At 41.9% G+C, this 26,181-nt stretch overlaps 2 protein-coding genes across 5 annotated transcripts in view; both read left to right on the top strand.

The window, feature by feature from the left end:
* The first annotated feature begins 1,535 nt into the window (after nt 1-1,535).
* spint1a (serine peptidase inhibitor, Kunitz type 1 a) lies at nt 1,536-10,552 on the top strand. Of its 2 annotated transcripts, none has more exons than XM_030081896.1 (11): nt 1,536-1,722; nt 1,892-2,348; nt 3,049-3,206; nt 3,326-3,467; nt 6,440-6,607; nt 6,858-6,905; nt 7,376-7,507; nt 7,645-7,695; nt 7,863-8,033; nt 9,207-9,266; nt 9,797-10,552. In XM_030081896.1, the coding sequence occupies exons 2-11, from the start codon at nt 1,940-1,942 to the stop codon at nt 9,982-9,984; spliced, it is 1,527 nt and encodes a 508-aa protein (XP_029937756.1). In that variant the 5' UTR covers nt 1,536-1,722; nt 1,892-1,939; the 3' UTR covers nt 9,985-10,552. The 2 variants fall into 2 exon arrangements, with proteins under 2 accessions (XP_029937756.1, XP_029937755.1); XM_030081895.1 differs by having other exon boundaries at nt 1,589-1,788; nt 9,797-10,542.
* Nucleotides 10,553-12,303: 1,751 nt separating this feature from the next.
* LOC115380699 (pleckstrin homology domain-containing family G member 3) overlaps nt 12,304-26,181 on the top strand; it is a 36,192-nt gene continuing 22,314 nt past the window's right edge. For all 3 annotated transcript variants that reach the window (XM_030081866.1, XM_030081865.1, XM_030081864.1), the window contains exons 1-2: nt 12,304-12,480; nt 18,353-18,420. In XM_030081866.1, coding sequence (XP_029937726.1) covers nt 18,372-18,420 — 49 coding nt within the window. In that variant the 5' untranslated portion in view covers nt 12,304-12,480; nt 18,353-18,371. The remainder of the gene's footprint in view (nt 12,481-18,352; nt 18,421-26,181) is intronic.

Genomic DNA, 26,181 nt, shown 5'->3' with positions numbered 1-26,181 from the left:
GTTTCCACAGATCCTGTTACGATATGAACAATGAGGTTCAGTTTTTTTGTTTTGGCAAGGGCCATCAATCAGCCGTAGCTGCGCGTGTTCACCCACTGATGCACCGTCTGTTACAAACACTGAATAATTGAGCAGCTCTGGCAGCTCACCTTTCCAGGCAAACAAATTCATTCATCTGGTCCTCTGCTACTCGGTTCTGCACCATCGGCTGGTCCAAAAAAAGGATGTGGTTTGGAGACCTGTGTTGGGTCTTCCTCACCTCAGACCTGGCTGGGTGACCCGCTCTAGGTGGGAGAAAACGAAGGCAGGATCAGTAAATGAACTTGACCTCAATTAGTTTATCTGTACTGTAAGATGAATATATACCATCTAAACAATGGCTTTCTTTTTGGGAAAAAAAAAAAAGATAAATTCTGATTCAGTCTATTTATCCATTAACTCTGATAATCCAAAAAGTGATTGCAGTTTTACTGAGTCTATAATGTCATGAGCAATCTCTTCCCCTTCCTCCCCAATCCAACGTAGGGATAGGTTCATGTATTGCTCAGTGACTCATCACATAATTTGATGACTCAATACATGAGTCAGCTGTGCATGGCATCACTACTATTGCCAAAAGAGGATGTGGGTCCTGTCAGTATCACCGTTACAACTTGTTAATGACCTCAGTTGAAAAGCGATTGGTCAAAAAGCATATTTGGCAATCCTTTAGGGATAAGAAACAAACATGTTGCATTTGCTCAGGCGCTCCTTAAATTTTAGTCGGGATCACACCGCCACCCACTGGATGAAAGAGGGATTTTTCGCCAGCACATGAATTTGAATCCAAAACACAGTAGACAGGGCACAGATAAGTAAATAAACCAATATTTCAGTGTGCTAATGTCGCTCTATAGCCCATATGGTGCGCTTCTTCTTCTTCTTCTTCTTCTTCTTCTTCTTCTTCTTCTTCTTCTTCTTCTTCTTCTTCTTCTTCTTCTTCTTCTTCTTCTTCTTTATTAAATAAAGGTATTGATTTTCCAACAAAATAACCAGGACTATGGTATTCAATAGTAGTTTTATAGTGACCTTATTGTTCTTTAAAGTATTTCTACTCTTTCGTGGCACAGTCTTCTGTATATTTTACTGGAGCCGCACGATATTTTGAGGTTTTGCTCACACATCCTTAAGATTTAGTAATATTTGATGAGAGAAATCTTGAGACAAGTAAATAATTCCCTGCCAGAGTTGGTAAAGGTCCTCTGGTATTAAATGATAACCTGCCTTAGTGTGTCAACATTGCCAAACCAGCACCTTAATCATTCTACCTATAACTTAAACATTCAGTGTAAATCGGGCCAATAACATGCGGTTACAATCAGTCATGTAGCCAGATGGTGAATAAACTGGTGGGTCATTATAGGGCAAATCAGCACCAGAAATCACTAAATAGTTGTGTCAGTCTGTTTGGAGGTTTGGTATCAACACAAAGCTTTATCCGTGTTCCCCGGAATCTCGGTCAACTGTGAGACTGAAAAAGGGAGTGGCATCGCGGGGTAGGATTTCACTTCCTGTATCTCCCAGGTAGAGTGACTCACCTGAGAGATGGGACGGTTGTTGTTTGCTTAAGTTTCTATCGACGACATCAAACGACTGATTGTCTTTTGTGACTTTCCGCCTCTTGGTCGAGACATCATCGGAGTCTGACGAGGAGATACAGAGCCATTTGTGGACGCTTCTCTGGTAGGCTGGACCTACACTTTCATGTCACCTTCCTCAACTCAAGGTTGATCTGTTACTAAAAGCAAAGTGAGTTGTCTTTTTGCGACCTAAATACTCTGACGAAATCGATACCTTGTGTTAATAGTTTACATTAACTTGGGGTGCTCTGTTTACGTTTCTCTCCATACAGGTGATCTCAGGACTTTATTTGTAGGGAATCTTTATTGGCCTTATTATAATGACTCCATTTAAAAGAGGACTTCTGGGAGCGGCGCTGCTGTCCCAGCTTTTATTTCTGAGCTGCACGCTCGGCCAGGACTTTGGGGAACAGTGTTTGGCCAAATTCAAAAAGGGCCGAGAGGATTTTATACTTGATGCGGATGAATCTGTGAAAGATGGGGCGACGTTCATCGCCTCCCCTAAAGTGGAACGCTACAAGGACTGCATCCGCTCCTGCTGCAAGGACCCCAAGTGCAATGTCGCCTTCATGGAGAATGGAGCAGAGGAGGGTTTAATCAAGTCCTGCTTTCTCTTCAACTGCCTGTACAAAAAGAAATACACCTGCCGCTTTGTCAGGAAGAAAGGATACATCAACTACTTTCTGGATTCCGTTTATGACACTGCTATTGCAGAGGGCGACGACGCAAGTAAGACCAACACCTACTCAAAATTACACATAAACCTATACAAACAACTTTTCAAGTCTTACACTACCCATTCCGTAACAGACATGTTTTTGAGTGGAACTGAATAATTGTATGTTCTGCAAATGAGTGAGGGAAACCTGTCTATAATTATTAAACACCCCCCCCCCCCCTCCCCCTCCCATGCCAGCATGTGGTGAGTGGAGTATAAATTAAGTTGACCTGCTCCCACTGGCCCTTCAAGAGCCTGAATGGCCCCAGGGCCCCAGGAGAGCCGCAGATACATCAAATGGTTGAATTTTTTTTTTCTTTTGTTCCTTAACAGTATGAGCGAAATCAGCTTGTTCCTCGGCTGTAATTTGGTGGTCTGTGGTAAAGTGGGGCATAATCTGGGAAGATAAGGCCACTGGCTTGGGGCAGAAATCTGCCACATGTTCCCACATGCCAGGCTTTATTATGGCCCCTGCTACAGGCTTAGGTTTCTGTTTTCCTCTCTCTAGCCTATTGTGTGAAAGGAGGGGGCCTCTTCAAGTGTTTTGAGTGTGACCATCATGATTCACAGCCAAGCTACTTGGAGACTAATGCACAAACAGGATTGTGTGGCCACTTTATCCTAAAAAGAACCTCTCTCTTGACAAGTTTGTCATTTTCCTGTGGACTGTGTGTATATGTGATGTACATTGAACTGATGTTGTCCCTCCAGATGCACAGGACCGTCCACCGGTGGCCAACGCAGGCCAGGACCAGGTGATTCAGCCTCAGGACAGCGTGACACTGAATGGCATCGAGAGCAAAGACGACAATGGGATTGCGTCCTACCAGTGGAGCATGGTGTCTGGAAATACTTATGCACACATTGAGGTGAGTAAAGACGCTGTAATGCAAGTAGATTCATGTATTCACATTTATCAATTATGTGTTCCTGGGGAGTTAAGAGGCTTGTTGCTCATAATAAAGCATTGTCTTTTGGTGTGTTGTAGAAAACCAATTTTGAAGACCAAGTCATCGTGTCCAATCTGACATCTGGGGTGTACAAGTTCCAGCTGACTGTCACAGACACCATCGGCCAGTCAGACTCGACCCAGATCACCGTCCTGGTCCTGACCGCTGAACAGTCTGAGCGTGAGTATCTAGATGATATTCAGAGGTAAAAATTAAGATTCTGACCTGCCAGATTGAGTGTGAGATGCATAAAGAAAATCTCACATAAACAAATTAAAGATATGCTATCGGCACACTGAATTGTAGCAGTGTGTGCTGAAACCTCAACATGATCCGTGGTTGTATTTTTGTCTAGAACATCGGTGGTGTGCTTTTTCAAGTTTTCCTTTTATATGAAACAGGAAACACTGGGGTCACATTAACATCAGCCGTTTCACTTCTCGGCATGAACGTGCAGCTTTCAAGTTGGGGCTTATTTCAGTGGAGCTGTGCGGGTTAGCTGCTTTAGTGTCCTTTTTATGGTATAAGTTCAGGTAGAGGGGGACATTTCATGGTGACCTCCCAGGAGAGGTAGCTGAATTTCAGTGACATTGTTCCTGACTCATTTTGAGTCACAGCAGAGTGTAAACATTACTCATACACAGCCTCTATTTTTTGACATTGCTTTTGACTTACCCAAGAGTCACCTGTCTTGTGTTTATGGTTGGGACATGGCTGAGATCAGATATACCCTTATATAAGTGCATTCAGATGAATCCAATGTAAATCATAACCTATAGAGGGTTTTTTTCTGCCCTTCAATTCAGTGTTTTTAAATTCACAGATGCTTTTGAATAGGTATTTAGTCCGTATCGATCCTTCCTCTTAGTCTTCTATATGTAGAAACTTGAAAGGATGCATTTCTGAGAATTGTCATCAACCTGGCATTGAATGTTTGTCACAGGACTGAGCACTTCCCAGTTAGTTGCGATTAAACCTGTCTAGGCACGCTCTTTTGATTCCTGTGGGCTGGATGATGAAATAGCATGAAGATACTGAGATAATAGCTCATATTATAATGAGATTACACCAGCCTCAGTCTGTGTTGGGGCAAACCAGTGATGGCAAGTCCAGAGCAGAGGCAGCAGTCTGATGGGAAAACATAAACATGGGTGGTAGTTTTTAGTTATGGAATAATGGTTTCCTATATTGAAAGTGAGTCTTATTGAGATTTGTGAATTAACCAGGTGGCTTCCATTTGCTTCCACTGGAATATTAAAACACCAGTACAAGAAACTAAATGGTCTCCAAAGGCTGCTCCCTGTCCTCGTGTCCCCCAAAAAAAAAGGAACTGAGAAAGGCAGCGGCTGTGAATTTTTTACTCCTTACCTTCTAACGTCCCACTGTCTCCACCCCCGACTCCACAAACCTGTCAGTCTGGTTTCAGCTTGGGTTTCACAAACACAAGCACTGAAGTCACTGTCATGATCCTCTATAGTATTGATTAATTCTGAGGGGGGTATTTTATTCTTTGAAGTGATTTATTTGGACCAGGCCTGTATTTGGAGATTGTGGGTTGATTCAAAAGTGTGTTTAGATTGAAGGAGACGGAAAGGAGACTATTAACCATTCATTGGTGCAGTTATACATTAACAAGACTGTGACCTGAATAGGAATGTGGCTGAAAGGAATATGCAAGGAATAGCAGGGGCTCAACATGTCAAAACCACCACATTTGCACTTAAATAATGAATGGCTGGATCACACCTCAGCCCTTTAATGAATGAGAAGATGTGCTGTTTACAGGACGCTTGAGTGAAAGTGCAGTGAGCGCTGCTACTACACCTTATATTTAATCTAAAAGGCATGTTTAGATCATAAGCATGTCACTGTAGCTTAGAGTTCCTGTTTTATGGCAATCGTTAATGGTGTGAATCTGCATTTAAGGTGCTTCATTATCATGTAATGACTCATATTAGGCGTCTGTCCCACCTACCACACTGGTGAGATTTTAGAATATGCATCATCAACCACATACAGACCAAACGTTTTTTCGAGACAGGCCACTTCCTCCTTCTTGGTTGCATTTGTCTATACATGTCAACAGATTGTGCAATGAGGAGTCTGTCTGCTCACTAAATGGTTTAAGACAAAAGAAAAAAGAGAGCCGCCTCACATCACATAACCTGCTGTCAGCTACTTATGGCCAGTCGTTTTACTCTCACTTTAGCTTTTGTTACATTCATATTTGACTCTGTGACTTAACATGATGGTGTTACAGTTAATGGTGTTACAGCAACTTACAGCTTATTTTAAGTTGCTGATGTTTTTTTTTTTTCTTTGCTCCAAAATACACCCTTAGGAATCAAACACCATAATGAGAAATGAACAGCACATGCAGATTTATATATTTACATCACACTGTTAAATTCAGATTTTATTTGTATTTTACTCACAATACAGCTGACATGTTTCATTTCTCCCAAATCTCCAAAATCCAACCCTTTGATGTGTACATAAGACAGTAAAGTTGAAAATAGATTTTGCTATCTGGTACACTTAGTGAGAGCATGTTATTTTTTTGGTCATTTTGCTGAATTTTTTTTTTTTTTTTTTAAATTAAAACTCATAAGCTATCAGGCTGAATGAACTGAAGGCTACTCACAATGGCAGAATCTGTATGGCAAATGAGGAAAATTACTTGTGGAAATGTCATCCCAACAAAAACATAGCCACAAGTTGGCTTAAAGGCACGCGGGTACATGTGGATAATAAATAAGCCTTGTTTTTTAGTGAAACAGGTTCTTAAAGTCACAAGTAAGTGACATTTTGATAGCATGTTGTGCTCTGGCACTTCTGTACTTTGTCGTGTTTTTGGTTGAAATGATTTGGATGTCAACTATCACCGTTTGGAGTTGAACGTCCACAAATGCCCCACCTCTGTGCCGTGTTGTCACTCGTGACACTTTGAAAGGACAAGGGCGGATTGGTATTATTGCTTGGAATTTTTTTATGTATGCTTATCGTTACACCACAAAGTTGTTTTCCAGGAAGCATTAGAAATGGGATTTTGATATAAAATTTAAGTGAATTCATTTTTTATAGATGGGTGATGTGGAGAATTGGATAACATGCTGAGCAACTCACTTTTCATATATCCTCAATCCCATCAGACCACTGCATGGCTCCAAAGAAGATCGGGCCATGTCGGGGCTCCTTCCCTCGCTGGCATTACAACGCTGCCTCAGAGAAGTGTGAGGAGTTCACTTTTGGGGGCTGCAGGGAAAACCTCAACAACTACCTGTCCTTCCAGGAGTGCACCAACGCTTGCGATGGTTCAGGTATGCACTTGTCTGTTACTACTGTACCGTACTGCTAGTATACTATTGGTATGACAGTGTGTAGGACACAAATATTACAGAAGTGTAAGGACTCCACCATAATGGTTTAGGAGTTAGAGTAATTAGCTACAATACATTTTACACTCTTAGGGAAGTAACTGTTATCCAGAGCAAGAATATTAATGTACAATAAACTGGGTGGCGAGAGATAGGTGAAGAAAATTTAATCTTGTGCTTTCTTCTCTTTCAGAAAAAAATGAGAAAAGTGGAAGAGGTTTTCCAGCTCCTGGACCTCAAGGTAGGTGACAAAATTACACTTTGCATCACCTGAACACTGAGATTTCTCCTTTGCTTCGTGGATTGTGCCTTCCCAAGTGTTAAAAATGGATATTATGATATTATTCTTACCAAAAAAAAAAAAAGAAAATACAACAGTCCAATGATCACCCAAAGTGGCAGGAACATCCCTCCCCAACTTAGGTTAGTGGCCATCCTTGCTTTCTTCAAAACAAAGGCATGGAGACATCTGCTCCTCAAATGTCTTGGCTAGTTGTGCACAACATGCGCAAAAGCATAAGCATGTGTAAACAAAAGGAAAAAAATGTAGTTTGGCCTGGTTAAAATTTCCCAGGTTACATTTTTTTCCATGGAACTCTGCAGGATTGCACAACTGTGAAATCCCGAGATTAAGCAACAGCTTGGATGTAACTGGGATATCTCTCCCTCATAACTGAAAATGCTGATTTCCTGTGTGTTTGTGTGTGGCAGGAGAAAAATGTGGCGCTCCGTGTACCGCAGAGCAGTTTACCTGCGCCAACGGCTGCTGCCTGGACCCAGGCCTGGACTGCGACACAGTGAGCCAGTGCAGTGACGGCTCTGATGAGGCGGACTGCAAAAACTGTGAGCAACAGACACTGCAAACTAGGCTTCATTTCCATACTGGCTCACAACATCATAAATGCACTGATGATATGATTACTGTATTCTAAAACAAAAGACCTAACTAACCTAAACTCTGTTCTCTGTTTCTGTGTCAGTGGACAGCAAGTTTCGTATCCTGCTGCAGATTCCTGTGGATGAGCAAAAAGGTAGTTTGATGTTTCTCTGGTCTCACACATGTGGTTTCCAAACCTTTACTTGTGCTGGCGTCTTACCACACTCACTATGATTGTAGTCACGAAACAGGTTCTTATTGCTCTGCGTACTCCCCAGTTTCACCCCTTCCATGTGTTTTTTCCTCTCCTCTCTGACACAGTGCGCTGCACAGAGCCTCCAGAGACAGGAAGCTGCAGGGACAGCCTCACCAAGTGGTACTACAACCCCATGCAGCAGAAGTGCTCCCGCTTCAACTACGGTGGCTGTGGCGGGACTGAGAACAGATTTGAGTCAAAGGAGGCCTGTATGAGGACCTGCAGAGATGTTACAGGTGGGTTGGCACCAAACGAGCACAGTAACCACTTTCCAAAATGGAATTTGTTGCTTCCTTGATCATTTTGGTAAATAAATGCATACTTTGCACCACTAACATTTGTTTTATTTGAAATTGTGGTATAGCTGCAAACTGGTGACAGGAACTTACAGCAGGGGATGGTGTCGTTTTCTCACTCTCTGTCCTTAACTAGTACATCCCATGATTTTTTTTAAAAATGTTTTTTTCAGTATTAGTTGTTTCATTTTTGTTGACATATTAGCCTATGTGGGTCAGCGCTTTCCCTCTCTTGCCGGCAGCATTTTCTACTGCGTCATCCTGCTTACGCGGTTGTTTTCTCATCAACAACCGCTCCCTTCTTCTCACCTAGAATGCACTGGAAAGAATCTTGCAGTTGCAGGCTCCCACCAGTCACCCACAGTGAACCCCATGAGGGACAGTAGCAGCATTCACACACAAATATTTTACAGAGTATCAGAAAAATATGAACACAGTGAAATGCAAATGCAACCCCGATTTAATTTCTCACCCTGTTGCCACACGCTTAGCCATTGCAGTGAAAAATGTAAAATCAGTTATCTAGTGGAGTTAGTAGAGAATCTTATGAAGGTTATAATAGCAGTTATAAAAAGCTTGCATTTCCCTTATCAAAAGTAGTGGGTGCAAAAATGTTGTCTGTTTTCAAAGTCTGCATTAAGACTTGTCATTGATGCATTGATTCTTGACCAGTCAGGGCTCATGTCATTGCTTTTGCACACTCAGTAAGTTTTTGCATACATTGAAGGCTTTAGTAAGCCAGTCATCTTGGTTACATGACAGCGCCTCATAGAAACTTGTATTTAAAATAGCATACTAATACTACAACTACTACTAATAAATATAAATTAATATAAAAACACTTCTTCTTCTCAGTATTTTTTTGTTGTTTTTTTCTTTACTACGGATCAGTATTTTAGTGGTTTTAAATATAAGCATATTGGTCCCAGTAAGATGTGATAAAATGTATTTGTATCACTTCCCTGCTCCCTTCACAAACGCAGTGTAATTTTCGGCTGTTGCACACACTTTAAATTTTGGATTCCTGATTTGTGGTTTTTTTTTTAATGCAGTATATAGTTAATGTACTATAAAGTTTGCCAAATAAATATTGTATCTTGTTCTTCATTGTAGAAAAGGATGTATTTGCCAGGAAGGAAGAATTTGATCGCAATGTGTCTGACGCCAAGACAGGTAATTCTTCATTATTTTTTATTGCCTTGACCTCATTAAAGTGGAAATTGAGCCTTCTGTCCCTCTGTTCCCCTCTGTCTCTCATTAGGCTGAATTGTTTCCTTTAAGAGAAACTTCAACAATGCTCTTTAAAAACTTTTTTTCCGCTCAGTCAACTCTCTTCTGGTGGGTCATTACTGTTCCAAAGCACGAGAAAGGATGAAGGCTTGCCAGTTCATTGAGGCACTGAGTGCAGCACTTGACTTAGTGCTCTGTTTTGTATGCCGAGCCCTGGCAGCTTGGCAGCCCTTCATGTGCTTTATTTAAATGAACAAACCACCAAGATAAATTTGCATGACATGTTAATTTGCAAGACAGGAAGTGGAGCCGCTGCTAAATGTGAGCAAAAGAATTTATTGATTTAGAGTCCCCAAAAAAACCCAAAAAACAAATGGCAAATTACCTGGACTTCAATTATATGAGCTGTTTTTTTTTTTTGTTTTGTTTTGTTTTTTTTTGTGTGTGTGTTAACTATCCTTATTCTTGTTCAGGCAACATAGCGATAGCAGCTGTCCTGGGTGTAGGCATTCTCATCCTGCTTGGAATCCTGGGTTACTGCGTCATGAAAGGAAGGAAGAGGCCGTCACACACCCAGCATGTGCCCGTCAATGGCTCCCAGATCACCAGCATGGAGGACAGGGAGCGTCTGGTCTACAACTCCACCACCAAGCCCATCTGAGCCCTCGACCCTGCTCTTTGACCCCTGGCCCTGCCGGTACCAGCGCTGTGTACTATACTGAATGAACTCTGATTTTTATTGAGAAAAAGCAAAAAACAATGTCTGTTCATTATATTGGAACATTGGCAGTCATAATGTGTAGTATATGGAAGACAGAGCTTCTTCAGTAACAAAATGTGATCTCTTTTAGGTTTTGATATATATTTTTATTTGTATTTGTTGCAGTGGCCTGCCATAATTGCTTATTATTGATTAACAATATTGAACTCAGGTAAAACAGATGTCTGACTTGAACTGAATTAATGTTATGAGTGGTAGAATATGGCTGGATATCATCATGCCATTCCTACGGGTTCAGTTTGTATTCTTAAATATTTTATTTGTCCTGCTTTGGCACAGATCATATTGGGTTTTCAGAACTCAGATGTTCTGTTACTACAAAACTTTGACCCTTGGTTCCTTTGTCAGGCACTTTTGCTAAAAAAAAAAAAAAAAAAGAGTGAGCTCCAGGGAATAATGTGGATACTTGGATCATACGGTGTTTCCCTTTAACCCACTGAAGTCCTGCCACTCCAACCTTTTCACTCAGTCCGTTTTATTGTTTTATGAAACATTGCCTACTCCACTGAAAATATATTGTACATAATGTTAGTATTTTGAAGTAGTGCTGTCTTATGTTACTTTGGACAACTATTTTTTCAGTGAATTGTAAGTGTTTTCAAAGTAAATATAATAGAAAATAATGCTTTTTTTCATACATTGTGAAACAACATCACAATGAATTAATGTAATCTTTCAGCCCTTCATGCTTTTACTTTTACAAGCTGTACATATTTTTTTAATCTCTTTTATCTGTACAATGATGTTTATGCTGAATAAAAAAGAAAACTTTAACAGAAAATCGCTGGGTGCCTTTTTGCCTTGGATAAGAATCCGGCTTGTTTGAACTTGAGTGGTACCACATTGTGTTTGTGTTGTGAACGTCCTCTTGCTCTCTCTCACTCAATATGGCACAATGCAGCGTAACATGGATCCCACAGTGACTCTCCCCTGTGGCTTTGCATAGCGGTTGCAACAGCATTAAATATTTTTGAAACACTGAATGCATGCTATTTCTATAGTCGCATCTCCAAATGAAACATTCAGCATCTGAAAATCTGAACAAATGGTGTGAAAACATGACCTCAGCTAAGACCTTTTTGTAAAAACATTTTACAAGATATAATCATTTGTATTTTTGAAATTTTGAGCACTTTCCTGTGGCGTTCAAATGGTAACATACATACAAACTACCTCCACAATTAACACAACATAGTGCAAGTCCCCTTTATTACCAGCAGATGGAAACATTGGCAGGCCTATATTATAATAAGCGTTCAACTCTGCAGCAAATCCAGAGAATAACGGGAAGAATAAAACCCAACATGCCAGAAACTCTGCCTTAGTAAAATAAATAAATAAATACAACCTATTGTGAACATGGGCACAACTTGTCAGACAGTAAATTGCAAATCATATACTGGGCTGAGCGAAAGGGTTACTAAAGATGTACATTTCTGTCTTCGCAGTCCGTGAATAAGAGCCTTGAGACCCCCCTTCCTAAAAAAAAAAAGGGGGGGTTGTGCATAGCAAAGGCATCCTTTCCTATTCAAGCAGCCGCACGTAAATTAGCATCCACCCAATTGATTCAGTCAATCCAGCCTTTGTGAGCCAGCTTCTCTACTGACCTGACCCTCATAAATGTAACTGGCAGGATTACAATTTTTTATGCTGGTTCACAAGCCTGTCACTCTGACACAGCCACGAGTGGGACCTGCACACTAAACTTTAAGAATAACAATAATAATAGATAATTGCTACCAGTATTTGATGTTTGAGATTTTTAACACTTTTTTCAGATTGTGCACGACAGCTGTAGTGTGGAGCATGGTGAGGAGTTGAGGTAAACACTGCTCAAGTCCTCCAAGCGGACATTTGGCTTCTCCACAATAGCGGGCCGTCTCTTGCTGCCTTCACTTGTTCCTCGTAAATTGAACACCTGAATCAAGCTGACTGCCCACTTACCCTCTTACATTTTCGACAGTTGCATAAAAGTGACTAACTGGAGGTTAAAAGCGTGAAGAGAATGCAGAGGGTAGCCATGAATATTTATTTACATAGATTGCCAGTTAATAAAACGTAAAGTGTACCAACAACACTGCCTACATCACTTTTAGCCATCACTCGCTCAACCCGTAATGTGATGTTTCCGACGGGCCCTGAAGGCAGCATGTGTTCTTGTCCGTTCCTCACGCGCAGAGCGGCAGTCCGTGTGTTTGACTGTGGGTCTGTAGGAGCTGACGGTCAGCACCGGGATGTCTGTCCGGACGGCTTCACAATGTGAAACTCAACAAGTAACGGAGTAACTCACCTCAAGATTTGAGCTAAACGACACCGCCGAGAAAAAGCTTTACCACCGAGCCAGTTTGTCGGGAGAAAAGAAGTTAGCAAAAATCGGTGAGTTCCCCCTGCTTTTCAAAACTCCTCCAAGTGCTGCCGTTAACGTCTGAAGGATTTTAGTCCTCGAGTGGAGGGATATATATGTACACTTCTGGGTTATTTGACTGTAAATTTGTGCACTTTGTCATAGAGTAAAATTCGCAATAATTACATTGAAAGCACAATTTTCTCATCGGCATTGAAAAGGTGGCTGTGGTGATGGGCTGAGTGAATAAACCTGTGTACAGTTTTCTGACATCCTCGGTCAGTTGCGTGTTGTGTTGTTGTTTTGTTAAGGCATTTGTCATTTTGCGGCTCATCATCAGTCAGCAAAATGGACAAAAACCTCTGTTGCAAGTGGGTGTAGGTCACTGAAAGTCCAGCAAAATGTGACTCACTTATTAATGCCATAATACTGTCATCCAGCCTGCAAAGAAAGCTATTTTCTGGGCTCCTGCACTTCAAAATACTGCAGCATATTTCTTCTCTGTGTGGTCACCTCGCCTCCACCTTTGATTTTGCTTTGCCTGCAGGTTTCAGATGAATTTCTGATGAAATGTTCTGCCTCGTATCCAGTTAGCTAGAGTTTCTGGCAAGGCAACAGTTTCAGGCAGATAAGTGATGTTTGCTCTTTGAAAGAAAACACTCTCTGTTGAGTGAACTTTGATCAGCTGCTGGGATCTGTAGGGTTTTTAGAGTCAAATTTTCCCAGTTGAGCAGTGATGCCAGACTAACCATGTGAAAAAAGAAAACGCCTCTGCTATTTTGACTCCATGCAGCAACTGAATCATTTGCCATTTCCCCTTTATTCGTCCCACTGGTGCCCATATTGGCCATAGCAAATGCAATTATTTGTTCTAATGAGCGTTCCAATAAGACATAGTGAGGTTTTAAATACAGGTTGCTCATAGGTCAATGAATTTCCCCACCAGCTGTTGAGAGAGAATGGTGCAAAATCAATCAAGTGCAACTGAAAAGTCGATCTTTTGCGCCTTTGACCTCACTTGACCTTTGAGACAATAACGTCTTAACTTGGTTTCAGATAAACATTGCCTCAATGGAATGAGGCAAAGTGCTCTCTTCCAGGTGGTCTCAGCAGGAACCTGTCCAAGTGTGTCTTGGCTCAAAGGAGGAACAGAGTCAGAGTTGGCACATATCTCATTTCCTTCTTCGCTAGTTTCTTGTATGCTGCCACACCAACACCACCGAGCTGCAGAGTGTAAGGTTGGCTTCAACCCTCAAGGCCTCATAACTTGCAAAAACTGCTAAGAGCTTCGCACAGTCCACCTTCTGTGTTAGCTGGTCCCTAACTGCAGCTTAGTTTGATTTTTAAACTGAGGAAAATTAACATAGCTCTGGATCTCTTTTGACCCTGAAGTTACCGCTTTTTCAAGTTACAGCTAGGATTACACTGGGAGAGTTAAAGGTCAACATAAAAGTAAACAAGACCTGAGAACATGGCCTTCCTTTGAAAGTGGAGTGTGTGTGCTGTGAGTGATTTAGCACTCCAGAAACCCACAGGGAGGTCCAAGTGAGTGTTTTTGCCATCACTGCGTTGACAAGCCTCCTCCAAGGTGTGAAGGAGCCGCTTGCCTGCAAATGCTGTGCAATGCACCTTTAAGTGGCCCCTCTCCAATTCTATTTGCAGACTTACTCTCTAATTTTAACCAGCAGCCCTCTCCCTTCCCCTCCAAAGAGCGTAGGACATTATGGAGGACTGCTTACCCCCTGGTTGCGCTCCGTGCATGATTTTTAGGAACCTGAAGTCTTCACTTGTTATTTGCCAGTTGCGATGGCACTTGCCGTGTTCATTTGCCAGGTATGCATTCCAGAGTCCGCCTGCTGAGGTTTTAGGTCTTTGGTGGTGAAGTGAAAATTGCTAGGCCTTCCCTTTACCACAGCGGGGAATGATTATTCTGCCATTAGGGCTATTTTGGCCGGGGTGTGCGAGCACTATAGGGGCAAAGCTCTGTTTATCTTCACAGGGCTCTGTTGGTGTTCATTGGGATGTATTGCTTATCGCTTCATCTAAGGAGCATGCTCAGAAATGCAATTATCAAGTGGACCAAAATAAGAGTTTTATATGTTGTGTGTCTATGGGAAGTCATGGGTTAGCGCGGTGCTATTGTAGGAGCTGTGGATTTGATTGAGATGAAGAGAGACTGTCTGGTTTATTGTTTTCCCCTCTGAATGAAAAGCTGTTAGTCTCTTAAGGCCCTGTGTCAGGGACACCGTGCAGGAGTAATGTGGGAAAGAGGGCACCCAGAGAAAGGCTGTTTGTCAGAGGGTATTTTCTGCCGGGGTAAGAGGGTAAGAGAGAGGTCAAGCAAGATAAACATGGCACTGATGCTGAAATAATAATGGCTCTCTGTCCCAGGCAGGCAATAGACCCCTGGACCTCTGCCTGCCATCCCAGGTTGGACTTTTATTTTTTGCTTTCTGACCTTAAACATCCGTCCTGACTGATGGCATCTTAAAAGAAACCTGCCCTGCCATGACATGTCTGACACATCCCAGGAGGCTTATGTCATACTCCCACAATCCCCTGGGCCTTGTTGTGGTAAACGGTGCATGGACAAGGAAATGTGATGCGGTCAGGCTCAGACTGAAAGAGAGATGTAGCACAATTTTTCTTGACTATTTTTTATCTTTTCAGCCATCAACTCATTCTAAAATAAAAAAACACCCACTTGTGTTTTTAATTTTTGCACATAATTCTGAACAAATTCCCTCTTGCTGTGCGACTGTCTATGATAGAAATGCTTAGCAGATGTTGGATCCAGCCGGTAGCACTATAACAACTTAATCAGAAATTGTGAGTAGGACATCTGATTTTTTTAATTTTTTTTTTTTTTTAGAGATTCTTTGATAGCACAGGGTTTTAATCCAAATACAGTGCCCTGGTTGGCCAGTATCTTCGCTATCCATTGGGAAAACCTTTTTTGTCTCAGGATGATGTCACATCCTTCCTGTCCTGTCTGTGCCCTCTCTAACCCTTCCTGGAGACACAGAGAAAGTGGCATGTCTGCCCGAGAGCAGAAGTCTCACTTACCTCAGGCTGCCTCAGAGGACAAGTCCACTGGTTTCACTTCTCTAATAATCCTGATGGGCTGTCAATGGTGAAAAATGTTCTAGATAGTTATTGCCCCCCGGGGACTTTTTCATTGAGCAGTGCCAGGCCTGAGGTCTCAGGTCAAGGCAGCTGTGTGTATGTGTGTATGTGTGTGTGTCTGTGTGTATGTACTTTCTCAGGGTGAGGCTTTTGACACATTTGTGGTGATGACTCAGTGTGAATATCCTCTTTATTTGCATGAATCCACTATCTCGGCCAACATCTGTCATCTGTTTGTTGTGGATTTCCCCCCCCCCTTTTTGTCTTTTGGAGAAACATTTATGCTGGAATTTAGGCTTTGGCCCCCCAGATCAGTCTAAATCCTGGCGATTAGAAGTACAAGAAAGTTTATCAGCTCATCTGATAGGGGACACAGAAGAAGTGATCCATTGGAGCTCTTTCTTTTAATAACCATCAGATTGGCTCTTGTAGCATCTGTTTTCTATTAAGGACCAAGCTCCAGATTCCCATACGGGAGGTTCATGTTGCGGCTAATGCAGTCATCAGCTGTGGGAACCAAATGCGCTCCATTTGTGTGGAATGGCTGCTGGTTCAAGCGCAGGTGGCCAGCTTGGCATGAATGTTAGCCTGTATGTCGTGTTTTCTTTAGGATTCGAATGTAGCCATGCCTCCTTCCTTAGGAAAACAGGGATTTGAAGTTGCCATAAGTCAGCAAATTGGAGATGAAGGTTAATGAGTTACGACGGTTGAATTCTATCCACATGTGTTGAGATTAAGTGTTACAGCACTATACCATGTCCTTGGTGTAAGACACATACCCACATCTTTTACTTTCCCCAACCAGTGTTTTTCTACACCTATGGGCGTTTTCTTTGATTAGATGATGGATAACAGTTTCTAAGAATTAGATTTTATACCTTCATTTCCAGCCCCTGTCTCTATCCCAGCCTCTTCATTGTCCAGACAGAGATTAGCATAGTTTTGATCTGGTCATTAAGGCAATAACTCCGAGGTCACAGTAGGTGGAATTAGCAGAGGATTTTGCAAGTTCACTGGTCACTGGAACAAGTTCAGACTGTGACCCTCAATGTTAAGACTATTTCCACAGGTTATGCAAACTCCCCACCCCTTCAAAATCAATTGGCCAAGCTTAGTTAAAGGGTCTTTGAGGAGACTTCAGCCATCAGTCTAGCAGTGCATTATTGACAGAGCCTAAGCTACAGCAACTTGCTGAGAGGATGGTGTCAATTAAATTTTTGCCGTATACCTACATATATTTTATAAATAATTCTTAAAACATTTTACAGATCCCTGTAACTGGTCAGCTATTATACAATAAAATGCAATAGGAAAATATACTCTGACTTCATCAGTTGAGGAAAAAGTGTTCTCACATGCAGACAAGCCCGGTTTCCATGAAATATTAGCCAATTTGAATATGTTAGTAACAAAATAAATGAAAGTCTTGAAAAACTGACTGACTGGATGAAAAGGTTTTTTTTCCCTTTTCACTTGTGGTGCCCTGCCTTAAGAAAGAGCAGCAGTGTCTTTCAGTTGGTTTCTTGACCACCAAACCGCCTCCAGGGTAATCTACAGCCGCAAGCGCCCCACACACTGTTGAAGCAAGTCTCCTTAATGTGAAGATCGGACCCTGTGATTTTTCTCCCAGCATTCCTGCACATCTTAATTGACAAACCTCCTGGCTGCAGCCTTGGCTGGACCTCGCCTGGCCTGGCTGTCAGCTTGGGACAGTGGCCAGCAAATGCACTAGGAACAATGCCCACCCTAATCCCTGAAGAATTCCTGCTTCTCTGATCTAGCTGGCCCAAGTATGTGATGTTTGAAAGGCCGGAGGCTCACCGCGAATCACAGGGAGACAAGTTCTCAAGCACAATCTTCCGTATTAATTTGCTGCAGAGAGCCAGAGAGGCAGTGATCTGAGAAGCTGGCAGCACCATGGCCAACTCTGAGGTGACACACCTCGTCATTAAGAAGAGCACAGCCTGGTATGAGGGAAAAGAAAAATGCGTGCTACCAAGCATGAACCTTTAAACTCATTTGCTAGTTATACTGATGATTAGAGACTTGTTTTGATGTGACACAAATCAAAATCATTTGTACATACATGGCAGCTTTGATTTACCTGTTTCATTCCTCACCAATCCAGTAACACAGAGGACACATGATTCTTTATGTTAATGGCTTTGCTTTATTGTTTTCTGCTCATCAAGCGCTTCAAAACATTGCATTGAAAGGTACTTGACAAAGAAACATTATAATTGATTATGATGATCAGTCTGAGTACTGCTCATATGGCAGTCACAGAGGTTCTCAAATTCCTTCACCCGTTCTCTTGGTAGTCGCTGTATTGTATTGCGCATTCATCTTAAGCTTTTATTAGGACTCTGTTCTCTCTTGACTCTCTCATCATGTCATTTCCTGCCCTTTCTCTCCTGATTAACATGAGCTCATGCCACAATCTCGCTACATGCCACAACCCCAGCAGCTCAATACATTTTGCAAGTGTCTGGCACGAGCAAACCCAGAACGGTGAGCGGTGGAATGGGAGGAATTTCCCTTTTCAGTGTGACTCTGATAAGACTCTGGCTGGTTTTAGTCATTTCAAAGAGCCATGGCAGTATGGAAAGCATAGGTAGAATAGGCATACATCAGAAATCATATCCTGCAGTATATCCGCTGAAGTTCTTTTAAAAACTCATCAAGAATGTAAAAGAACAACATTGCTCTGTTGTATGAACTGCAAGCCGTGACATGAAGTGCCAGGTTCTGTCTGACTCTTTTGTTTTGTTTGGTCAGCTCGAGAGGCCTGAGTGCCATGCCAGAGGGGTCCCACAGTGCTCTCCACCAGGGCCTAATGGGGGAAGGTAAGATTTATCCAATTATTTGCAAGATGACCAATGCACTTGTGAAATGACTTATGGTAGACTTATGGTATCAACATCTTGTTATGAGCCGGTTTTTCTCCTGTTGGTCTAACTAGTTACTTAAAGTAGAGCTGGCTGATAAATTGATATTATATCAATATTGTGATGTGAGACTAGATATCATCTGGGATTTTGGATATCGTAATATCATGATATGATATTATGATATATGATAAGTGTTGTCTTTTCCTGGTTTAATGACTACATTACAGTAAAGGAATGCAATTTCCTGAACTTACTAGACTGTTGTAGCTTTTTTATTATTTGCCTCTTCCTGCCTGATCATCATATCCACATTACATTACTAATGATAATGATAAAAATCTTATGTGTCTAAACATATCATGAAAGCACCAGAAGTCCCTACAATGATGTCACATCATGGATATTGATTTGATTTTGTCCATATTGGCCAGACCTACCCAGAAGACCATTTATATGCAATGCAAAGAGGGCAGTGCACTAATTCTAAGCTGAAGTACAGCAGAGGTACGTGGAAAAGTGTTGTAATTGGCAGAATAGAGGAAATCCAGAGGTTCTGAGAGCCGAAAGAGCAATAAACTCCCCTCCTACAGTCTCGGCTGGCAGAGAGGCTCTTTGTGTGGCTGTGGATCCTGGCCAACCCCCTTTACACAGCTGAAACCAGACGTCAAACTCAAATGTGTAGGAATACCCAACAGCTAAGATGCTCAGTCTGGCACGTGGTGCTGACCTTGTATGCCGGGGGGCACTCACTCAAATTACATATTATTTTACTGTTCATTATCTTCAGTCACAGAGTGCGCCACAGCATTGACACAGGGACTCTTTGTATCTTTTTGCCTGCCTCCCTCCCCCACGCCTCCTCTCCTCTCTAGTGAACACATTTGGCACTGGGCTTCCACTTTGGCTGAAGAATACCAATGTGTCAATGGTTCCCTTTTTCCTCTTGCCTGTCTCTTTGCTTCAGCTTTGGCCAAAGGAGGCTTTTGGCTGGGGAAGACGTGTGCCGCCCTCATGAAGATTTGTGTCTCCATTTCCTCAAAGGCCACTCAGCGCAAACTACATGTTCTCATAGATCATTTCGCAACTCAGGTCTCCAATGCAAAATTACCAAGGCATGACAGAAGACCTGCATGCAGTTGAAACATTTTTGGGCTGATCTTGTTTGCAGACCACTTGGAGTTAAAGTGTGACCAACCTCGCTCCCCTGCTGTGGATGGGTGGTGGTTATAAGGCCCATGGCAGCTGGGAATGTTGTATCTGTGTGAGGTGATGATTAGATGTGGTAAAGAGGCAGGAGGAATGCACATGGTGAGAGGAAACCTCCGTTTTGTGTCAAGCTAAACAATAAAAAAAGTCTGTAGTAACCATCTAGCTCCAGTTTATCTCAAGGGTCACAAGAGCTCAAACGTTTATGAAGTGATCACTTGGCCAAACAAAACTGAAAGGAGAATTATCTTTACTTCTGACAGCTTGGGACTGCACCATTTATTACCATAATTTTCTATTGTAAAAAGTGATGAAGAAAACCAACATAATTCAAACTCATCATAGTGCTGAAACTATTAGGTGACTAGCCAAAAATTACAATTTTACAATTTTGATGATCAATTAATCATTTCAATCATGTATTATGGATAAATGCCAAACATTTTCTGAATACAGTTTCAATAAGATCACTAAGATACCAAGACTTTCTCACTTTTCTCCATTTATGTCATTGTAAAATCAATTCTTAGGGTTTTTTTTAGGGTTGCTGCTGCTGCTGCTCAGACTAAGTAAACATGTTGAAGCACTCACTTTAGACACTGCTAACTTCCCATAAGCATTTGACTTTATTTTTTACACATTATAGAGTAAATGATCAATAAATTAATTTCATTTCCTCTTTAAGTTGAAGTTTTGTCAACCTGTCAGAATTTTACCAGACCATATAAGTGCATGATTAGTGTAATATCTCCAAACTGTGTAAACTTCACATTTCTGCTAATCTTTTCTCGAGCAACAAGCATGTTGTCGTGTTTTAGAACTCTGATATGGTTTCCTATCTTTTATCCCGCCATTGGTTTCCGTTCATTCCACTATGAAATGAAAATTAACTTTCATAGACCTCAAACTTTCTCCACACCAGTACACCATCACCATAATGAAGTTGTCCATGTTAGTTTTCCTAAAAGCAGCAGCAATGTTGTGTTTGGATGCCTGAAACTGTGTGGAGTGACACGGTCTCTGTCAGAAAATAGTCCCCAGGGAAATGTTTGCTTGAGAGAATTATCAGTTCTGTGATTTATGAATGGCGAAGACTTTGTTCGCCGCAGGGTAGCGTTTGCTTTACACATCAGTTCTGTGATTTATGAATAGTGAAGACCTTGTTAGCTGCCAAACATTTAAAAGGTGTTTGAACCAAAAATTCTACATGATTAGCAAAATGGTTTTGTTGCTTTGTAAAATGTTGATAAATTGCATTGTAAATATGCCAAACTTTCAGAATCACTGGTATGGTCCTTTAAATTCTTTTATTATTACCACCTTTGTTTTCGTGATTCCTGACCCGTTAATACCAGTATGTGTCATTGTATCCCAAACAGTGAAACCTGTCCTATGTTTAAAAGTTAGTACACCTAGCCTGATTATGTGCAGACAGTGACTCGTGCAGACACAAACAAACCTGAGGTGGGCCGCTCTCCCCGTACACCAACACGCAGCAGTTCCCTCAAAGATAAGGGCTCCCTGACCTACTTAGCCCTGGGCAGGAATGTAGCTGTGTGTGCAGAATGTATAGCTTTAAAAAGTCTAGGGGGACGGATGGATCATCTCCATTCACTGCAGCTTTTCCAGACCAGTGGGCATAGGGTTGTGGACACAGATGGACTATGGCAGGGATGGCTGCGTCTCTGAGTGGGCTTGTTAACAGAGCTTCTCGACTGGAACTCTTTCCCTGCTTAATTGACTGTAGCATTAATCAGAGGCTGTCTCAGGTGATCCTGCAGCAGCTCCTGTTCTGCAAAGTTTTTAAGTCGCTTCCTGACTTGACGCCCATTGAAACGTCCGACAACCCTTGTCCGATATTTCCGCCACTAGCGTACTGGTTTTGCATATGTTTAGGTGGATCTTTATATAGTGCGGGTGCTCTTGAAATGGAATTTATACAGCGACACATTCACTGTATTTCATTGCATTGTCTGGCCCGGGCTCCCTTACTCCCCACAAAAGCATTTATTTCAATGTAAATGATTTTACTGCCTCTTACAATAGCATTCCTCCTATAGAGCTCTTCCAGTGGATTAAACACATTAGTTACAGGCCTTCGGCTGAGGTTGTTCCTGTTAGATGGCCTCTCTGAAACCCATTTGAATCTATAAAACCTTTATCAGCTTGCTCCATAAAAGTTAACATTCAGTTAACGTTTTCTAAGTATGCAGTGTATTCAAATATTTAAAAATTGAAATAATATATACACGGTAGACACAATGGCATAGCAGTTTGACAGTAGATCACCATTAGATGAAAGCTGTTTACTTACTCAAAGCTGTGTCCAGTGATTTATTGAAGAACATGATTGTCCTGCATTCATTTAAGACGGACAAAATCAGGAAAACAGCATAAATCTCTCTTTTGACAGCAATGTAAGTCATATGAAAATGTAAACTACAGAAAAAAAAAACTGAATCAGACCCCATTTACAACCCTGTATGTGATCACCAGCTTCATGTGAGGTGACTGGGGTGTCCCTCTCTGACCTTCTCCCCTCCACACTTCACACAGACGCTCCTCCACTTGCCTGGGTGGACTCAGCAAAGAGGCGCTAACAAGACGGGAGCTCGGTTGTGGACTGTCAGCTTGGTGGAAAAGTTTACAATGGACTCGCACCTCAGGCCTCCATCAGCCCCAGATGGCGTGTGTTGTCAAGAGGAAATGGGAGTTTTGAATAGATCCAGTCCTTGCTGTGTGCTGTTGACCTGGAGGGCTCTTGGAGGGGGGTAGTTGTTGTATGGAGGAGTTTCCTAAGTGGATCATCACATGCCTGTGCACTGAGGTCAGCTGGCACGGTTGGATCCTTTCTGAGCCAGGGCAAAGCGCAGGAGAGGTTTACAGGATTAAACCTGAACCCTTTGTGCAGTTTTGTCATTTTGATACTTTAGGAATCCTCCCAAAGTAGAACCTAACACTCTTTATCGCAGGTCAAGTGTTGACTTGATTATCTCAATGGTTTCAGATGTCTAGAGCAGTCAGAGTTGGTCCTCTATCAAAGTATATTACATGGTTGGATCCGGAAACATCTGGAGGCTGATGTTTTTGTTTTTGTGAGAAACTTTAGTGCAATAACTGTTTCACGGCAGAAACTTTTTGGCTGTCACAAGATGAGTTTGTGATATTCCTGGTAAAAGAATACGTGAGCATTTTAAATTCTGAAAAAAAAAGAATTTTTTGTAGACAAATTCAGGCACACATAGTTTCACTTTTAAACACCAGAATCCCCCGAAGCTTCCCAACACAACATTTTGACCTTGACTGTCTGTGTGGAATGCAGGTCCAGCTTGTGTGTGTGTGTGTTTGTACTTAGCCCCTGTTGTCCTTTGCGGTTTATTTACAGACCTTCAGGGTAATTATTAATGCAGCATGTAAACGTCCTTGTATGGTCAAAGGGAGGAGTAAGCAAAAACAAAATCTAGTTTAAAGCAGAAAAGCACAAAATGACCTGATTTCTCGTTGCTTCAGGGGATGAGAAGTCAAGCCAAGCCAGGCCAAGCCATCCAGTCAGTATCTAATCACTTGTGTTCTGTCTCATGCTGTTTGATAATGGTCTGTGAAGACTTGGGGCCTAATCCTTGGAGGCACCCTTTCCTTTGTGCTTTTGCCTCCTGCCCTCCTGAGGCGCAGCCATTCACCGTTGCCAGGTGGGGAGGAGCTTTTCCCAAGGGGATCAACACCAGACCCCTTCACCCAACCTTCAGTCAGACTCTGGGGGAGGAGTAGAGCGCCAGAGGTTGTGGAGGAGTGTTGAAGAAGGAAGTTGAGAGGGGAGGAACAGCTTTATTAAGACATTGTGCAAAACACGATTCTGTCTTTATCCCCAAGGGAAACAAGGTGACACACTGGGCCCCTGGTGCTGAAAGGATCAGTGAACAAATTAATAGAGGCCTCAGGATCTAGTTTGGTGATATTTCCTTAACTTGCTACGAGTGAGTGTCCGCAGCTAAGAAAGTACTAATCAGCCAGTTAGAAGCTAGGATTTTCCAGCTTGTTGGGTGCTTTAATGCGGAAGGTGAAAGTTCTGTTTATGGCCAGTGGTAATTTCCACAAAATAGTCACTCTCTACCTGCACAGTAAAGGGAAACAGATGCAGAGACAAGAGGAATGTCCTGGTAACTGTGATTTTAGTCTGTGTCAGGGATGCAAAGAGTGTGTTTATGGAGAAGTTGTAAATTCTACTGAAAAGACTACTGTTGGTGGAGACGCACACTAAATAATCACTGCTTTCAAAACCATTTGTGTCTTAAGGGAAAAGAAATAAAATATTAATCTGACTTTTTTTGGTTCTGCTGCCAGGAAAGTGCCAGACACCCACATTATTGCACTGTTTTATTGGTACTGGCCATGCACATGTTCATATATGCTCAAACTAGTGTCTGTTGAAATATCACAAGGTGTCTTTAGATGTGATTCATTATTAGCTGTATGTCAATGCATCTCCATTTGATCCGTGAGTCACTATGAATCAAGTAGGAGTGGCTATGTGACAGCTTACGAATAGAGCAGGCGAGGGCTTGTTCAATTTGCAACGTAACTCTTATAGTGTTTCCATACTCAGGAAACTCACAATACTTTTGTAAAGGGCAGACTTGGTACAGGAAACAAACACTTAGAAGAGCCATGATGTGTCAGAGGAGCTGTAGAGACTTCTCATCTGCTATCTCTTTCCCAGTGGAGAGAAAAAGCCCACTTACGATGCCACGTGTAGCTTTAGAATGGGCATTTGCATGATAGATATTGATATAGACAGTGTTGTTCCTGTAACTTTGCCGCTAATTTGGTTGGAAAACAAAGGACCACAAGCCAGATGGGAGCACACAAAGGGAGCCTCAGCACCAAATCTAGGTTATTTTTGGAAGTGCTGTGTCTATCTATTATGTGGAAGTCTCATAAGCAAATATTGGACAGAGCCTGATACGTATGTGGTCCGCACTGCAGCTGGAGCAGAGTCATAAAGGTGTGTCTCGCTCGGAGCTGGAAGACGGCCAATGCCTGTCTCCTTAGTATACACTCATCATATTAAAAGTTTGATCACAGAAGGTTAGAGGGAGTGAAGACATGCTTAAAAACAAAGCTGCTGATTTCGGAGGGAAGGGGTCTCAAAAGTTGACTGCAAATCCACTGGTGATTTTCACCCTTGGTCTGTGAAGCTGCTTAGCTGGATGGATTATCTCATCACTGGAATCTTTAAGGTATGCCAAGATGTAATATTAGAGATACAGTCAATCAGATTAACGAGAGCATTATCGTATTGCCTCACGGAATAATCTTTATCATATTAAAAAAAAAAAAAGCTCAACAGGGATTAGGCTATTGTAATTTGTGGTTGATTCATGGAATATTTTCTGTGGTTCTGTTTTTGAGCCCATCTAGTAATCTTTCAGGTGACATTATTAACATTGTTTGTGTCCAGTTAGATTCCCTGTGAGTTAGGCACTGTGTCATACAATGCACTGTACCATAATCTGTATGCTTCCAGATCTGTCCTATACTAAATACTTGGGTTAGGTAGTTACTATAGATGTTGGAGAAAATATTACTGTTTGTCCAGGGCAGAATTTACATAATGATCTGGATAGAGGCTATTGCACGGGCTTGTAAGTAAATGGTATCCTCAGCGTCACAGGGTGTCGCAACCAATAACTAACATCATAGCTACATGTTGTGGCTTATCATATTCTCGGAGAAGGAAGTGATATTTACTTGAAAAAATGATAATTTCCCAAGGAAGTGATGTGTTTCTGTGGTTTGTCAGAGAACATGACAGTGGTGGTTGAGATAAGAACATAGTGACTGTATCTTTTGATGTGTTTTATGTTGACCAGGTGCGTGAATACTGTTAAGCAGATCAGAAGATTTTCTATATGAAGGAATGCTTTGTGTCACTCACACAAAAGCCACAGTCGGGCTACAGTAGAGATCACTGTCATTTACATCCCACTGGAGTCTTTTAGAAAAGTTAATCACCAGGTGTTGGGGTGTTCATTTCACAGTTTCTGTTCACCTCCTTATTAGGCGCCACATGCCATCCATATAACCATGATGTCACAGGCGGACAAGTTTATGAGATGTCTGCCTTGTCAACTGTGTGATAAGCCGAGACTGAAGTGGAAACAACTGTAGACTGTACATTATTAGTGCTAGACTGCTTAGTCATCGAGCCCCTCAGTGAGTGAATGTCTTGTCTGCTTTCAGCTATGAAACGCTGCTTTATTCTAGCGCCTGGAGACTGAAGCGTTCACACTAAATCAGCTGGCCGGCTGCTCGCACTGACTTGTTTTTCATTACAAGAACCTTCCTGGATTTGAGCTAGATCTGAGAACTCATAAATTGCATTGTTTGACTTTATTTTCACTTGGTTGATGTTTTTTAGGTATTCAGAATCTGTTTACAGTGATCACATGGTTACTTGCTTGCACATTGTTTTATCCAACAGCAATACTCCATTAAAGTGAACCACCTCAA

Source organism: Myripristis murdjan, chromosome 22, assembly GCF_902150065.1.
Source record: "Myripristis murdjan chromosome 22, fMyrMur1.1, whole genome shotgun sequence".
Lineage (NCBI taxonomy): Eukaryota > Metazoa > Chordata > Actinopteri > Holocentriformes > Holocentridae > Myripristis > Myripristis murdjan.
This window is presented reverse-complemented; position numbering and strand designations above follow the sequence as displayed.